The sequence below is a fragment of the Talpa europaea genome (assembly GCF_964194135.1).
Source record: "Talpa europaea genome assembly, chromosome: 8".
Lineage (NCBI taxonomy): Eukaryota > Metazoa > Chordata > Mammalia > Eulipotyphla > Talpidae > Talpa > Talpa europaea.
The window spans coordinates 32124973-32143515 of NC_140075.1; the positions used below are offsets into that span (position 1 = coordinate 32124973).

General features: G+C 43.7%; 1 protein-coding gene across 1 annotated transcript in view; it reads left to right on the forward strand.

The window, feature by feature from the left end:
* Positions 1-112: 112 nt before the first annotated feature.
* The window catches only part of RTF1 (RTF1 homolog, Paf1/RNA polymerase II complex component), a gene marked incomplete at both ends in the record, with an annotated part of 54469 nt that continues 36038 nt past the window's right edge, over positions 113-18543 (forward strand). Inside the window, 2 exons of the mRNA XM_084239886.1 lie at positions 113-310; positions 13190-13300. Coding sequence (XP_084096012.1) covers positions 113-310; positions 13190-13300 — 309 coding nt within the window. The remainder of the gene's footprint in view (positions 311-13189; positions 13301-18543) is intronic.

The following is an 18543-nucleotide window of genomic DNA, read 5'->3' on the forward strand; positions in this document are numbered from 1 at the left end:
CGGGCGGCCCCGCCCCCACGCTGCGTCGGGGGCGGGGCGGGGCGGGGCGCCGGGCGCCGGCGAACGACCTGCGCCGGGCGGGGGGCGGGGCCAGGGGCGGAGCGGAGCGCGCATGCGCGGTCGCCTTTGTGTGGGTCGAGCGGCGGCGGCGGCGGCGGCAGTGGCGGTCCCCCTGGCAGGCGGGCGGGCGGGGAGTCCGGGCGGCGGCCGGCGCGGGGGCCGCGGCGCCACCATGGTGAAGAAGCGGAAAGGCCGGGTGGTGATCGACTCGGACACGGAGGACAGCGGCAGCGACGAGAACTTGGATCAGGTGAGGCAGGCCGCGGCGGCGCGGGCGGCGGCGGGAGGGCTCGGCGGGCCGCGGGAGCCGGGAGCGCCGGGCCGGGCCTCCCTCCCGCCCGCCGCCCGCCGCCCGCCGCCCGCGCCCCCGGCCTGGACAGCCCCGGGCCCGGCGGGGCGGCGGGCGGCGGGCGGCGGCTGCAGGGCCTCGGCTCGGGGCGGCGGGCGGGGAGCCGGGGAGCCCGTCCGCGGCCGGGGCCGGAGGGGCCGGGGCGCGGGCCGGGGCGCGGGCCGGGGGCGCCGGCGCGGGCGGGCCGGGAGGCTCCGAGGTGAAGTTTCTCGGGCCGGGGGTGTGGACCGCGGAGGGGCGCCCGCCCATGTGCCGAGCCGCGGCCGCGCCTGCCGAGCGGGGCTCGGGCATGGACCTCCTCGGGCAGCCGCGGTCGCGGGGCGAGCGTGGTCCTCGCTGGGGTGCCGTGGTCCTCGCTGGGGTGCCGTGGTCCTCGCTGGGGTGCCGTGGTCCTCTGGGGTGCCGTGGTCCTCGCTGGGGTGCCGTGGTCCTCGCTGGGGTGCCGTGGTCCTCTGGGGTGCCGTGGTCCTCGCTGGGGTGCTGTGGCCCTCGCTGGGGTGCCGTGGTCCTCTGGGGTGCCGTGGTCCTCGCTGGGGTGCCGTGGTCCTCGCTGGGGTGCTGTGGCCCTCGCTGGGGTGCCGTGGTCCTCTGGGGTGCCGTGGTCCTCGCTGGGGTGTCGTGGTTCTCGCTGGGGTGCTGTGGCCCTCGCTGGGGTGTTGGGCCGGGAAAGCTCCGGGGAGCAGGCAGGAGGGAGGGCCCGGGGGGGAAATACACGGGGCGACACGGAGGGACTGTGGCCGCGGCCTTTGGTCCTTTTCTTGCACGCCCCGCAGTTCTTCCTTCCTCCAGGATTGTGCAGGGACCGTGGAAAGTAACTTTCAGCGTCCATGCCTTGAGGTTGCTGGAGCTGTTTATGTGCCCTCGTGTACACCGGACTGTCTCTGTACTCTCGGGTGTACTGTCCTATGCGCTGGTGATAACCACCAGGAGACAGAAAGAGGGTTTGCTTCCATGTTCTGTGAATAAATGTTAGAAAGAAAGGATGTGCCAGAGTTGAGTAGGGATCGGAAATTCTGAGTTCTAGGCTGGCCGAGGGTGCTTTCTAGCTGTGCATCTTTGGTCTTAGCTATACAGTCCAGATATGACATCAGCCTCGTCTAATTGGGCTATTATTGTAAGGATCAAGTACTTGTAAGCATTAAATTGGTGCAAGCACTTGCAAAGGAAAGCTTTCGAAAGAGGTCTCAGACTAAAATATTAGGACAGTAAAAAGGAAAGGTTTTTAAGGAGGAGGGCCTGAATATTTGTTGAAAACAGGGCTGTTTTTGAAAATGGTGGTATGGAGTTAGGGCAGTAGTGGGACTAGTGAAGAACTGTCAAAGGAATAGAAATCTCATTTTGGAATAGGCATTATAAATTAAGTTGAAAATCTCATGTGAAAGGCTCCTAAGTTCACAAAACTATGAAAAAAAATATTCTTGATTGGGAAAGTTTGTTTGATAATTTTAGAGTGATATTTGGGAGGACCTTGTCATTATTATTTTTTACAATTTTACAGTTTTCTGATGTTTCTGGTAATAAATTTACCTGCCATTTAAATAGTGTCAGGGGTGAAGTAGTCATCTTATTTATTAAGTTTACATCTTTAAGTTTTCAAATTATGGTGAAGTTGGTTTCACTGTATATACAGGGGAAACAGAAGTTGAAGAAGTTCAGTAATTTCCTAAATTCACACAACTTGTATGTGGTAGAGTTGGAATTTGAATCCAGATCTGCATGACTACAGGCCTATATACTCTTTCCATATACCAACCTTTTTTCATCTTGCAAAATAAGAATAATATCTTGTGATGGTATTCCATATTGTTAGAAATCATCTTTGTAAAGTACATTGAATGACTTAAAGGAAATTGGTACATCAATTAAATATATTATTTGGGGAATTCCCTTAGTAAAGCACTGTTAACACTGTTCTGATGACATGTGAACAATGCTGCAAATTATTCTGTCCTTAGTCATTTTCCACAGAATTCTGACAAAATAAATTGAGAGTTTCCTTATTTAGTAGAGATTTTACCTGATCTACAGCTTTTTCAAAGTGAGAACTGGAGGGGAGTGCAACTTTAAACCTAACTCTTCATATCTATTTGTAAAAAAGGACTAAGTATGAAATGTGTAAGTAGTACCTAGTATACTTTAACAGCAATTTCAACTCCTTCCTCTTCAACCACTCACTGGCATTTTTTTAATTGGATGGGAACTTTATCAAAATTCCCTTCCCCTGTACATCCTACCAGAGCCGCCAGGCCCTTCTAGCTGTTCAGCACTTTGTCAGGCTCTCAGGATTCAAAGAAAAAGAAGTATGCCCTCTAGAAGTTTTCACCAGAGACTTTCAGCAGATATTATCAGCCTGTTGTTTTTGTTTTTGTTTTTGGGGAGGCAGGAGTCTTTAGGAATCTTCAGAACAAAATTAACACATCCTGGACCTTTCCTGCCCAAGATACCTTGGGCTGCCCCAACTAGTTCTCAGTCTTCATTGGGAATATGACATTGTGCTTGCTATTGATTATATGGTCCTTGTGGAAAAGAACAAACCATGACAAATCTCTTGAGTGTCTAGTTGGAGAATAGAGCACAGTTAGTAAGGCGGTCCTTTGTCCTGGGTTTTTCCAGAAGGGGATCTAAGCCATTATGTCAGAAATATTATCTCCACCTTAGTCCTTTTTTTTTTTTTAATTTATTTATCTTCATCTTCTTCTTCTTTTTTTCATTTTAAAAGGACAGGTTTATTTAGGAAAAGAGAGGGTCCTGCATAGTCATAAGTGGGCAGAGAGCTTCTCTACCTTAGTCCTTAATGCAGGTGAGGCAAGTGAGCCTTCTGTGCTGGTTTTTTCCCTGATGGTGGGAGGAGGACCACCTGTGCCAGAAGATGCTGGGTTGCTTATTTAAAAATGCACTGCAGAAGGGCTCCCACTCCAGACTTAACTGTGTCAGACCCTCAGGGGATGGAGCCCTGGACTCTGCATTTTTACCAGCTATAACCCAGGTACTTATTTATGTTAATGGTTGAGACCAGTCTGCTTGCACGTATTTTCAGACACCTAAGTAGTTTGGGAGAGAAAGGAGACAAAACTGCTGTGTTTTCGCAATGTCCAAAACCATTTGAATTGTTGGGATGCTTTTTCTGAAACCTGTTTTCCTTTCATCTTGATGGGAAGAGGTATGTAGTAACTGAGGCAGAGTAGTTTAACTTTTTCAAAGTTTTGTTGTTTTTTTTTTTAAACTCAGACCTCTGAGAATTGGAAAGATTTCTTTTAATTTGTCACCTGGTAATGACCTTTTTTTAAATGTTCGCCGTACCCTTCATCATTTAAAATTGCCTTTGGCACCTCTTGGGGGAAAAATAACACACTTTGAGGTAAATCTTTAGGCTCCCCTCTATTATGTACTGGAATGGAAATAATTTATATCATTATATCTTTATGGAATACTATTTATGCAGTGGGTTCTATAAAATGAAAGGCATCTAAATTAATGAAGAAGCCAGAGTTTTGTAAAACATTACTCTGCCTTTCTAAAAAAAAAAGTGAGGGCCTCCGTGGTGGCACAAGGGGTTAAGACGCAACCTATGAAGCTGTCCATAGCCACTGCACCAGGAGTTTGCTCCCCAGCCAGGGAGCAACACACACAGCACAGCAGACCTCTCCTGACTCGCCCGCTGCTCCCCTCAGCAGTGTGTTCCAGTCAGTCTGCTTGTTCTGCTCCCTATTCTGTTTCTGGTGAATCCTCTCACTGCCCCTCCCCATCTCTGGCCTGTACCCCAGTTCTTATATGCATAAATAAATCTTAAAAAAAAAAAGATTGAGCTACATTCATACTGGGCTGCTTTATTTCATAATTTTTTATTTAAAATGGTGATTATATTGTCATATCCTGTTTTTGTTTTTGTTTTTGTTTTTTTTTAAGATTTATTTATTTGTACAAGCACTGGGTACAGTCAGAAGCGCAGGGAGGGTGAGAGAATTCACCAGAGCCAGAGCAGAGAGCAGAGCAGGCAGAAGGACCGAAGTACACTGCTGAGGGGAGCAGCGGGCGGCAGGAGAGGTCTGCGCGCCATGTGGGACCCTCCTCCAGTGGCTGGAGAGCAGCTGGGGATCAAACCGGCACTGCAGAGGCTGTGGTTAGCTTCACAGCCCAGCGCTTAACTGCTGCACCACCGGGGAGGCCCTGTCATATACTGTTTTCCTCTATTCTTCAGTAGTTAAAAGTTTATCTTTGGGAAAATAGACCCCCTAAGTATTTTCTAGGAAGTATTTTCAGACATTATTTGGTTTGTTTGTTTTTTTTTTTAAAGATTTATTTATGCATACAAGAACGGGGTATAGGCCAGAGGTGTTAGGGGTGAGGATTCACCAGAGACAGAGTGGGGAACAGAACAGACAGATCAACTAAAATACACTGCTGAGGGGAGCAGCAGGCGAGTCAGAGAGGTCTGCTGCACCATGTGGATAGCTCTCTGGCCAGGCATTGAACTTGTGCTGCAGTGGCTGCGGATAGCTTCATAGTGCTGAGTCTTAACTCCTTGTGCCACCAGGGAGGTCCCTTCAGACATTATTTGTGGAAAAAAAAAAGTTAGTGTTACAAAGTATCCTTCCATAAACCTTCCACATAAAAGTTGGAAAGTTTTAAAAGTTGTGTTTGTCATTAATATGGTCTTCTTTGTATTAATGAGAACAAAGTTTGGTCTAGGATGAACTTGTTAGAAGTGTCAGTGTTAACTTGTGAAGTTTTAAATTTGTGTCATAATGTTGCATCTAGCGTGATGTAACATTTGCTATTTCACACAACTTTTCTTTATAGTGTCTGTAGTGCCAGGAAGATTGAGTCCCATGGGAGTTTTAGCAGAGCAATTTAGAAAAAATTCAAAATCCATCTTTTGACACCAGTTTTGTTACCGTCTTTCTAGTTCTCTTCCAGGACTATAGTTCCTCAAGGGCAGAGATCATTTATCTTCCAACAGAAGTGTTAGTGATAGACACTAGGGCTATCAGGTAAACAACCTGGAAATCCTTTCCACCTTCTTGGAGCTTCTAATAAGAAGGGAAGAAGGAGAGACAGGAATAGGGATTGCTCAGCAATTGTGCTACCCAAGGAAGAGCAAGGATACTGTAAGAATGTGATCAGGGACCCTGTGCTAGCCTGCTGGGAGTGACTTGTGTGTGTGTGTATTTTACATCATTTTTGCACAATGTATGCATTTTCATCTTGGTTATATTCCCCATACAATTTCCACCTCTGGGTAAATACCTAGGAGTGGAATTGCTGGATCATATGAAAGCTCCGTCTTTAGCAGGTTGAGAAATCTGGGAGTGACATTTATTTTTATTTATTTATTTATTTTTTTTTATAGAGGCATGTTTTATTTATTTGTTTGTTTGTTTTGTTTTTGTTTATACATGCACAGGGTACAGTCAGAAGCGCAGGAGGGTGAGAGAATTCACCAGAGCCAGAGCGGGGAGCAGAGCAGGCAGAAGGACCGAAGTACACTGCTGAGGGGAGCAGCGGGCGGCAGGAGAGGTCTGCGCGCCATGTGGGACCCTCCTCTGGTGGCCGGGGAGCAGCCGGGGATCGAACCTGCGCCGCAGAGGCCGCGGGCAGCTTCGCAACCCAGCGCTCAACCGCTGCGCCACCGGGGAGGCCCTCTGGGAGTGACATTTAAACAGATCTAAAATATATTTTAGGGAGAACGAGATTAGAAGGTTAAAGAGTAAAGGGAGTTTTAAATGTTTATGGTTGAGGGACCAGCATGTGCAAAAGCCCTGAGTCAGGAAGGAGCTAGCACCGTCATGAAACTGAAAGCAGCACAGAGTGACTGGGATATAACTGGTTGGAGAATGAGTGGTCTAAACAAAGTTGAGGTAATCTTTCTTTGTACCCTTTGAAGATGGAAAAGTCACTTTAGTAGACCACAGCAAGCATGAAATATACAAGTGAAGACGAGTCCAATAGAAAGCATCAAGTGTGTCAGATCTAGTGAAGATAAGCATTGTTTTGTGAAGCTTGTGTTTTCCATATACATGTACATGGGATGTGAAGTATAATTTGTCATACAGTAGGGCCCAATTCAAAAGTTTAAAAGCCACTACAGGGTCATGTTGAGGATGTTAAGGAACTTGGACTTTATGGTAAAGGTAATAGGAAACCATTGAAGATTTTAAGCTGGAAGAGGCATTCAAGTTTGTCTTTAAAAATTTGCCCAGGGCCTCCCCAGTGACCCAGTGGTTGAGCGCTGGGTTGTGAAGATGCCCGCAGCCTCTGCAGCGCCGGTTCGATCCCCAGCCACTGGCAAGGGTCCCACGCTACGCACAGACCTCTCCTACCTCCCGCTGCTCCCCTCAGCAGTATACTTCGTCAGTCTGCCTGCTCTGCTCTCCACTCTGGCTTGGTGGATTCTCTCACCCTCCCATGCTTCTGACTGTACCCCAGTGCTTCTATGGATAAACAAATAAATCTTTAAAAAAATAATAAAAATAAAAATTTGCCCAGGCTGCTATGTGGAGAGTAATCTGGAGAAGGGACATCAATTAGGTGGCAGATGGAGGAATCCAGGTGAGAGGAGATGGAGAACATAAGAATCCCTGGAATGGAAGCTCAGGAGGGGAAGGATTACCTGTTCACTGTAATATCCCTGCGCCTAGAACAGTGCCTGGTATGCACCTGGTCAATACTGAAAATAGGACTGATGTGTACCCATGTGGTGGTTATGGAGACCACAGAAAGCAGCTTCAGTTCGACATGATGTTCAGGATATAAGTCTGAGAGGATATAATGACGGACTAGATGTTGGGGTAAGAAGGAGGAGGTTCTGGTATGACACAGATCCCTGGAGGAAGATCAGGTATAAAGGCAAAGATCATAAATTCAGTCTTGGATGTGTAGAGTTTAAAATTGTCTAGGAAATATCCGAGTGGAGACATCAAGTAGTTTATTGAAAATAATGTCTGTATGATACATACTAGGCACTTTATAAATTTTTTTTGAATAAGCATATGCTACTTGGCACATCCATGTGGAAAGTTTTCTAACTTTTCTGCTTATTGTAGGATTACTTACAAATAAAGGACATTGGGGTCTCCCTGGTGGCGCAAGGGGTTAAGTCTCAGCACTATGAAGCTATTCACAGCCACTGCAGCATGAGTTCAGTCCCCAGCCAGGGAGCTAACCCACATGGCACCACAGACCACTCCTTTCTCTCCTGCTACTCACATCAGTAGTGTGTTTCGGTAGATCTCCCTGTTCTGCTCCCCACTCTGTCTCTGGTGAATCCTCTCACCCCTGCCCCGCCCCTGTACCTCTGGCCTATATCCCAGCTCTTATATGCATAAATTAAAATATATCTTTAAAAAAACAACAAATAAGGGACATTGTCATTTTGGGGGTTCTTGTTCCAACCCTTCTACTGTAATACTGATTTCCTTTCTTTTCCATTTTATTTTTATTTATGCATACAAGAACTGGGGTATAGGCCAGAGGTAGGTGTCGTGGGTGAGAGGATTCACCAGAGACAGAATGGGGAGCAGACCAGGCAGATCTACTGAAATACACTGCGGAGGGGAGCAGCAGGTGAGACAGGAGAAGTCTGCTGCGAAGAACTGGTGCTGCAGTGGCTGGCAATAGCTTGATGACACTGTCTTTAACCCCTGAGCCACCAGGGAGGCCCCTCTTTTCCTTTTCAGCATTAGTTAGAAAGTATATCAGGGCCTCCCTGGTGGCACAAGGGTTAAAGTCTTAGCTATCAAGCTCTCACCAGCCACTAGGGCCTGAGTTCGATCCCCAGCCAGGGAGCTAACCCACATGGCTCAGCAAATCTTGCTTGTCTCACGCCCGCTGCTCCCCTCAGCAGTGTGTTTCAGTAGATCCTCCTGTTATGGCTCCCCACTCTGTCTCTCGTGAATCTTCTCACACACACACACCCTGAACCTCTGGCCTACCCCCCAATTCTTGTATGCATAAATAAAAAGAAAATAAATCTTTTTTTTTAAAGAAAGTATATTAGGAGAGGGAGCTAAGTAAAAACAAATAATAGTGGAAATTTATTTTACTTTTATGTAGCTTTTATTTTTTATTTTTTTTAAAGATTCATTCATTCATTCATTCATTCATACAAGCACTGGGTACAGGCAGAAGCGCGGGAGGGTGAGAGAATTCACCAGAGCCAGAGCGGGGAGCAGAGCAGGCAGAAGGACCGAAGTACAGTGCTGAGGGGAGCAGCGGGCGGCAGGAGAGGTCTGCACGCCATGTGGGACCCTCCTCCGGTGGCCAGGGAGCAGCCGGGGATCAAACCGGCGCTGTAGAGGCTGCGGGCAGCTTCGCAACCCAGCGCTCAACCTCTGTGCCACCGGGGAGGCCCTTATGTAGCTTTTATTTTGAATGGATTGAAAACTGATTTTACTTTGTCAACTATAATATTTGGGGGCATTTTTATATAGTGCATTGTTTTTATTTACAATATAATTCTTTTGTTGGAAATTTGAAGAGAAAGTTGCCACACTTAGTACCAGTCATGTGAAATGTTAAAGGATAATGCCACTTTGGAATTACACACTTTTTGTATATATGTTCATTGATTTCTTTTTTAAAAAATAAAAGTATATTCAACAAAACAAATACCTCCCTGTCCCACAAATAGGGACACACAATATATGCACACAGTGGCTCTATTCCTTACTCCTGAAAAGTAAGCAGTGGCCACTGTTGGAATCATTTCCTCCATCAACAATTTGGATATAAAAGAAAGAATGGGAATTAACATCTAATATTTAAACCTCTGAATTACTGCTCTTTCCTCGGCATCTCTCAAGTCTTTCCAGGTTTCCCTGGGTTTCCCTCTTACTTATTTTGTCCAAGTCAGTATTCACTGATGACACTGCTGTGAATTCCTATGACTTCTCTCTGTACTTTGACCCTGACCCCTCTAGGTCTGTTCATTTGTCAGTTGGAGTGCTCTTTTAAAAAGCCTTGGGTGGGGCCTCCCTCGTGGCACAAGGGGTTAAGTCTCAGCACTATCAAGCTATCACCAGCCTCTGCAGCACAAGTTCTATCCTGATCCTGGGCCAGGGAGCTGACCAGACCTCTCCTGTCTGGCCTTCTGCTCCCCTCAGCAGTGGATTTCCCAGTGTTCTGCTCCCCATTCTGTCGCTGGTGTGTCCTCTCCCTCCCCAACCCCCTCCCCCACACCTTTGGCCTACACCCCAGCTCTTGTATGCATTAAAATAAAAAAAAGCTTTGGGAGGATGTTTACTCCCCTGTTTAAAACCATATGATGGTCCCCCCACTGCCTTCAATAAAATCTGTGCACCTGATTCTGCTTTATAAACATTGAAATGTTTCTTCCTACCTGTAAACCATCTCATTTCATTCTCCCCTCCTGGCCTGCTAAGCTCCAGTCACACTAGAAACTGCTCTAGAAGCTAGATTTGGTATCCTACACAGCCATATCTGTAGTTTATTGAACATTGGCATTAATTTAGGCAGATCTTTAGTTAGCTTAAATTTGATGTAACATGCTGGCATCCCATACTGCTGTTCCCCTAGAGGAATGTCAAGATAAGTAGACAAGATTTTTTCTAGATGAGATGAAATTCAGGGATGGTAGGGAGAGAGAACCACCAGACTCACAGCAGTGTTATCTCAACCAGTGCAGTACAGTGAAATGGGCTGGCAGGAGAGAACTACAGGTGGACCTACTGCCCTGTCAGACTGACTTTTTTGAATATAGCTATTGGATAAACCAACTCCTATAGGTAGGCAAATCTGATGGGGTCTTTCTATGTGCAGTGTTGGAAAAAGCTTTCCACTGTACTTTGGTCTGTTCCTCTACTTATCAACCTCAGTAGACTATAAAGGACTTAACTATAAAGTGTAGCCTTACCATCAGTAGCTTCCTGTACAGTTCTGAACTTGTGACAGAAAGGGTGTTTTTCACACTGTAAAGATGTTTGATATGTCCATACTGTTGTTAAATGTAGTATTTAATGTCATAGAAGAGCGTCTGTGCCTATTCGATGCAGTTGTTGATGGAGAGGTATTTGATAGGTTTTGGTATAGAATGGAACCTCTTTAACAAAAAAGCAGTACTAACATCTTTAGTTACAGTAATTTTTAATAAGTGTCTATTGCATGTGATTGTTAATGTTTTGGGAGAGGATTTGATTGATAACATATCCATATTCCTATTATAATGAGTTGGCCTTCAAACAGAATTCTAGTGCATTTGTGAGCCTCAACAGGTTAGGAAAGAGATTACCTACCAGAAGTCTTTTTAAATTTTATAAATTTGCACTAAGGTAATAGGGGAAAAGGGTAATAGTAAAGACCACATACAAATTACCATATAACCTAGGAATCCCAATCCTACATTTACCCCAGTGAAATAAAAACTTGTGTATAGACAAAGCCTACACATGAACATATGATAGCTCCAAAATGGAAACAACCCAAATGCTTCTCAACTGGTAAATGGATAAACAAAGTGTGATACATCCATACAGTGAATGGATTACTCAACAATGAAAGGAACAAGCTATTGATACATGCCACTTGTGGATGGATCTCAAATGCATTATGCTAAAAAGCCAGACTGACAAGATCACACACTGCATGATTCCATGTATATGACATTCTACAACAGGCAGCTCTTCAGGGACAGAAAATGGTCTGTGGTTGCCGTGGGATGGTGGGAGGGATGTGAAGAGTATAGGGAATTTGCAGGGATGTTGAAATTGTCCTGTATCTTGATTGTGGGAGTGATTAATCTGTATAATTGTCAAACTCATGGACCTATACATAAGAAAGGGTAAAATGACTATGTAAATTATACTTAAAGTTCTAAAGACAGTATTACTGTAATTTGCATTTGGCTTATAGGGTTGCCATTTTGATATGAAAAAGTAGAATGTTCTTGTGATATTCAGCATTTTCTGGAAGTTGGTATGCTAGCTTTCTCTAATGAAATGACAAGAGTAACATTTCATAACTGCTTATAAAGAAGAGAGTGTGTCAGCTGTTAATCTGAGAAGGTCATTTTCTCATTCTGGCCAAGGAGGGTATACTCCTAAAATAGAAAGAGAAGAGACTGGAAGAAGAAAACATTCTTTGTAGCAATATATTATTTTAAAATCTATCTTGGCATTTGACCTATAATTGTACAGCACCATCATCATCAAGGAATAATACCACTGGTATTTATCGGTTGTATTCTTCTCTTTTTTGGCAGAAGGGAAAAATGTTTTAGACTAGTAAACCATGACTAAATTAGGAGTTAGGATTCTATCTGCTCTGGTTTGAATTCTGACTCTACCATGTACTAGCTGTGTTACCTTGGGTAAGTTACTTAACCTCTCCTGCTCCTCAGTTTCTTATCTTTAAATGGGCATAATAATGATACTTACCTTAAGGTTGTTGTGGTTTACCTTGAAGTTTAATATTGGGCCTCCCTGGTAGCTCAGAGATGATACACTGCTAGCATGAGTTCAATCCCCAGCCAGGGAGCTACCCACATGGCACAGCAGACCTCTCCTGTGTTGCCCGCTGCTCCCCTCAGCAGTGAATCTCACTAGATCCACTTGTTCTGCTCCCCACACTATCTCTGGTGAATCCTCTCACCCCACAACCTCTGGCCTGTACCCCAGTTCTTATAGGCATAAATAAATAAAATCTTTTTTAAAGGTTTACTTTAATATTAAATATTAGATACTTAGGAAAGTGTCTGGCATCTAGTTCTGTATCATTGCCTCAGCAATTAGCATAGAGAAAGGACAGGGATAGTATCCTTTTGTTGCCATCTAGTGATTGGGGAGAGTGGCAAAGAAGTAACAGGAAAGGGGAACCAAGTGAGAAAGCAAAGCCTGATTGTCAGAGATTTAATGCCATATCCCTTCCTCTCTCTTCCCTCGTATATTACCACCAGCACAAAGCACTGTTTCTGAATGGGAATATTGGGTTGTCAAATTTTTTGATGTGGTGGCCAGCACACTTACTGCTTGTTGTCTGACCCTGAGTATTTTTGTTGTTGTTGTTTGTTTGTTTTTTCTGGATTAAGCATTTAAAAATGACCTCAAAGGGCCTCCCTGGTGGCCTAGGGTTTAAGTCTCAGCACTATCACCACTGTGGCCTGAGTTCGATCCCAGGCCAGGAAGCTAACCCGCATATGGCACGGCACAGCAGACCTTTTTTTTTTTTTAAGATTTTTAAAAAAGATTTTATTTTATTTATTTATGCATATAAGAACTGGGGTGTAGGCCAGAGGTGTGGGGGGTGAGAGGATTCACCAGAGACAGAGCGGGGAACAGAACAGGTGGATTGACTGAAATACACTGCTGAGGGGCGTAGTGGGCGAGTCAGAAGAGGTCTGCTGCGCCATGTGGGTCACCTCCCTGGCTGAGGATCAAACTGCTGCAGTGGCTGTGGGTAGTTTCATAGTGCTGACACTTAGCTCCTCCCACCAGGGAGGCCCCAGGTCACCTGTTGTGCTCCCCACTCAGGTGAATCCTCTCACACCCCTCCCCACCCTGTACCTCTGGCCTACACCCCAGCTCTAGTATGCATAAATAAATAAAAATCAATCTTTTAAAAATCAGTAATTCTGTAGCTGATAGAGGAGATAGTGACAACATGGGGATAGCCTCCAGCTGAGTTTTCTAATCTATTCCATTCAAGCATACATTTCCCATTAATTCAAAGCACAGCGAGGTAGAAGAGATGTAGGGTGTGTAGGCATTTTATTCTTGCATATTTTTTCTCTGTTGAACAAAACTCATGTGACTGCTTCTGCCCTATTAGGAGCTCTTGTCGCTGGCAAAGCGGAAACGTAGTGATTCTGAGGAGAAGGAGCCCCCTGTGAGTCAGCCTGCAGCGTCCTCAGACTCTGAAACGTCTGACAGTGATGATGAGGTGAGTGTGGAGATACTAGGGCTTTGGGACAAACAGGTTTTTGAGGGGACCTGAGTTGATGACTCCTGGCAGTCTCTTTTCCTTAAGCTGAGACCTATAATGTAAGATCTGTAAGAATTTCTTAGGGAAAGAAAATTGTGTAAGAAAACTCTTGATTAGTTATGTTCCTTGTACCTAGCAGTTTTTACTGGATGCCTTTGCAGGACATTCGTGGCTTTAGTCTCTTTTCAGCCCTATTGCAAAAGGGCACGATTTGTTAGCTCTTTTCTCTCTGTTTTTTTCTCATCTCTTTAATCTCACTTCCATGTTAGAAGAGAATTTCTACCAGGATGCCTTATTTTATTGGGAAATACTTCAGCTAGACAAAATGTTTTCTTCAATAGATTGAACTTTTCTCAGAATAATGGCGTTGACTTTTTAAAAATTGAGGTAACAATGGTTTACAACACTGATTTAGAGGTCTAGGACCACACCTCTTCAAATGTATGTTACCACACCACCCCCACGCCCGCGGGCCTCCACCGAAGTCCACTGCGCCCCTACCCCCTTTGCTCTTCACCTTTCCCCTTCCTGTCTGGTATTCTCAATTTTTGGCCTTGACTTTTAGAAGAGAAAAATCAGACTGTTCATTGTTTCAATCAAGCTGACTTTCCTAACCTATCCACCAAACAGGGCCCTAAAAGATCCAGAACCTTAATGAAAGATAGATTTACAGGCTGTGGTCTTTAAGCATTCCTACATGTTTACCATTTGATTTAAAATACCTTATTTTCCCCTTAAGAATTTCCTGGAGAGAGGCTGGATTTCACCTTCGTGCTTAATCTCTTGTCCTGCAGTCAAGAAAAATATTTTTAACAAGTGTACTTAGCCTGAAGTTCCACTTAAGTAAAAAGAGTTTTTTGTTATAAAGAAATTTAATTAACAGCTAGAATAGTATTTACCAGTACCCTGCATATGCAAATTAGGAATGATGCAAATTAGGAATGATTGCATTCTGATTGACTGTAGCGATGTTCTCTTAATCTTAAATAATTTAATAGGCCTAAAATTGCCTTCCACAGCAAGAGGTAGTGAATATGCAACTTTCATTCTTTTATTTTTAGTGGAGGGGCTTTAATTCCTCTCAAACTGAAAAAAAAAAAAACAACCCAATCTGTTAGAAAAGCAGAGTGCTCTGTGAAGTAATTTGCTTTCTTTGTTTTTCTACTTTTTAAAATGCATAGACAGTACAAGAAGATCTTGAATAATTTCCTTTCCCATTATTCCTGCGGGAACATCTTTTATTTTTTGTGTTTCAAAAGTCAGTTCTGTGGACCACACTCCTTCCCTCATATACTGTTAAGTTTGAAACTGTGTTATGTCTGGAATGCATCATAGCATGTTTATAGTCTGCAGTTTCTTGAGACACTTGGAAATATTTTGACTTCATATTCCCATTGTTAGATCAGAGTCCTAAGTATGCGGTTACTTACCCTTCATCCTTTTTCTCAGCTTCTACAAGGGGGGCAGTGTGTAGCACCTCCACAGCACTTGAGGAACCCAGAACTTGTGCTTGAGTAGATTCAGTGTCCGCTGTTTACTGCTTACTCAGAGTTCCCTCTGTCACTCATAGCCACTCACAGCTTAATCGTGTCTCAATGTCCTTACCTTCGAGTCTCATCCAAATATCTATGCATATGTAAGAGAAAAGGTTGACAGGCAAGCCATGCAGTGAGGATCAAGGTTTTCAGTAACTCTCCTCCCACAAGGTTCTTGGTTCCTGCTACTATTCTGGTCCCAGCCCTCAGAACCATGGGCTTCTTGCAGCTCTGCTCTTCTCCTTTCCCACTCCCTGCTGGGCATAGGAGCCTCTGGATCGTGGACATTCTGAAAGCTCCCTGTTCTTTGATCTGCATTATCACTTTTTAGCCCAGACTACTAGCTTAACGCAGAGCACCTCCAAGCTAGGGCATCTATTTCATTATTTTGGACAATTAAGAAAATTGCCTCTGGGCCTCCGTGGCAGTGCAAGGGATTAAGATGCAACCTATGAAGCTATCCAAAGCCTCTGCAACACAAGGTGGATCCCCAGCCAGGGAACTACCTACATGGTGCAGCAGACCTCTCCTGACTCACCCGCTGCTCCCCTCAGCAGTGTGTTTCAGTCAGTCTGCCTGTTTTGTTCCCCTCTGTCTCTGGTGAATCCTCTCACCCCCCCCACACCTCTGGCCTGTACCCCGTTCTTGTATGCATAAATAAATCTTTATTAAAAAAAGAAAAAGAAAAGAAAATTGCCTTTATATGGATTAAATTTTTTTTTTAAATCCTGTTAATCACTGGAGAACTCAAAAGTATTATTTTGAACTCAGGTTTATGGCTGCTATAGAGTGATGTTAGAGTAGGTAGGAGACTTCAGACAGATCCTTAGAATATAAAATTTGAGACAGAAAAATCTTACTTGTTTTCCCTCACCATGAATATTTGTAGATCTCTGTAGGTAAAAAACACATACTGAAGTAAAATTTGCTATACTGTCTAGTTTCTGCTGTGAATTTTTTGTCTTTATCAACTACAAACTAACCTTTCAAAAGTTTGTTATAGCAGCATTTCTCAGTCAAATGGAGCCTACTTGACAGATGCTACTGTGGACCTTTTTCAAATAAACCTCCCAACCCTTCTACCCTCTTTTTTTTTTTTTTTTTTTTTTTTTGTCATTAGCAGTGAATAGAATAGGAAGAAGCATATAGGTCCCCTCAGATTAGTTGGACAGAAAATGGCCAAGAATAACTGAGTTAAAAGGTTTAATGGCTGCCTCCCTGGTGGCACAAGAGGTTGGGCACAGCATTGTGAAGCTATGCACAGCCTCTGCAGCATAGGTTTGATCCCACCCAAGGAGCTGCCCACATGGTGCAGCAGACCTTTCCTGGCTCGCCCACTGCTCCCCTCAGCAGTGTACTTGGGTCAACCTGCCTGTTCTGTTCCCTGCTCTATCTCTGGTGAATCCTCTCAACCGCCACACCTCTGGCCTGTACCCCAACTCTTGTATGCATAAATAAATCTTTTTTTTAAAAAAAGGTTTAATGGGTGATTTTTTATTAGGAGAAACATGATTTTAAGATGTTTTAGAAATTAAGTGATTGATGGGAAGTGGAGGGGAGAGGAGGAATAGAGAGAAGGTTAAGAAAGTTTCCTGTCCTGGGCCTCCCTGATAGTGCAAGGGGTTAAGCACTAAAATGCAGCTATCCACAGCCTCTGCAGCACAAGTTTGATCCCCGGCTGGCCAGGGAGAAACCCACATGGCGCAGGAGACCTCTCCTATCTCGCCCGCTGCTCCCCTCAGCAGTGTATTTTGTCAAGTCTGCCTGTTCTGTTCCCCACTCTGTCTCTGGTGAATCCACTCACCCCCACACACACACCTTTGGCCTACACCCCAACTCTTACACGCATAAATAAATAAATCTTTTTTTTTTTAAAGAAAGTTTCCTGTCCAGAAAAAAGTGGGTGCATTGTACCTTATCATAGGTTTAAATTAGGGAATAGTAGATGTTTCGATATAATACCTTTGTAGGAAGGGAAAAAAACCCTAAGTTTAATGAAAGAGAATATACTTGTATATTATCCTGGATGATACCTTGGGGCACATTTAGAAATAAAAAGCAGGACTCTTCTAATAAGGTTTACATTCACCAAGCCTGGGAAGCAGGACTTGGTAAATGGTAGGTCATAATGCTGTGGTGTGGCATATTGGTGCTGTCATTTCTGTCCCTGAAAGCAGTTTATATCACCAGCAAAGATGTAAACAGGGCTGGCAAGGAGGAAAAATAAAGTTATAAGGACAAGAACTAGAAATTGCTCCATTATGAGAAGGGGTTTAAAAAACAAATGACCAAAATAAAAAGTCCATTGTTAGGGGAAAACAGTCCTAAATCAAGTAGTTCATAACCTTGTTTAGAAACATAGTGGATTGTATAGAAACAGATAGCTGCAGCCAGATGAGAAGAAAGCCTAGATTTTTACATGCTACCAGTAAGAATTCACATTGGTTACCAATAAAACTTTTTTCTTATTGTTTACATTGAATGCAGCTACTTTAGACAAAGCAAGGAGACAGCCAGATTATGGTCCAGTACGTTCTGCTTAAGCAAGAATTATTATTCTACAAAACTTCATGTGTCTAACATTTTTCAGAAATAGAAGAATCAGGCCCATTCCTGTAGTTGAACACTTGTCACACCTGTTTTTTTTCTCCCTAGAACTTTTGTCAGCCTTCCTGGTTTCATTTATGCCCCCATTTGTATCTTTAAAGACTCTGGCCTCTTCTTACTTTCTCCCATTTCATTTTCCTACCTTATTTCGTAAACTTCTCTTTTCTCTTATCCCATCTAATCTTTCAGCCTCTCCCACTTTGATCTAGTAGCACTCCTATACAGTCTGTTATCTCTTGCTGGAGCCAATATTTTTATTAATAGAACATTTTGATAAAAAGTACAACTTAAATTCATTTACTAATAGCTTTTTCAGGAAGTCAGCTTAGATATTCACGAACATTTTGTTATTACTTTACCACACAGATAATTAACAGAGACTTCCATAACAGCCTTCATTGCTAGGCTAATGTTTTCCTGTACATATACTGCTTTAGTGACGTTTTCATACACACAATATCTCTGGAACAAGATGTTCCATATGGATGAATTATCCCAATAATTAAACTAAATTTTAAAATTTTAAAGGCTTAAAATATTTAAAACACACTCTTTGAAAATTCCTTTGATGTTATAAAATTTTTCTTGCTCATTTTGTCATGATTATGAATAGCAGCTCTTGCACTATGTAGTAATGACTTCCAAGATACCAAGCTGTGTGCTACTGCTTTTTATACTTTTTCTCGCTCCTTTGTTACTATAAGTAAAAAGTGATTATTGTTGTCTTTTAGTAATCTGCTCTCCTTCTAACTTCCTGTGTCTGATCTCTGGGGTCAGAAAACCAGGGGACTGGGTAGAGTTTAGGTTGGAACACTGCTTTAGTATTTGATCTTAACAACAGCTGTTTGGATTGCTTACAAGCCTTTTTTTAACCTTAGTTCTTGGCTATGTAAATAACCCTACAGTTGTACCTCATTTATCTAGACACTATTAAAATCTCATTACAAGAATGTGTAATACAGTGGTTTTCCTGGCTACTTGCTCATGTAACTTGTGTACAACAAATTCTGACACTTCCTACCACCTAGTAGGATGGAGTACTCATTACATTTTACTTTT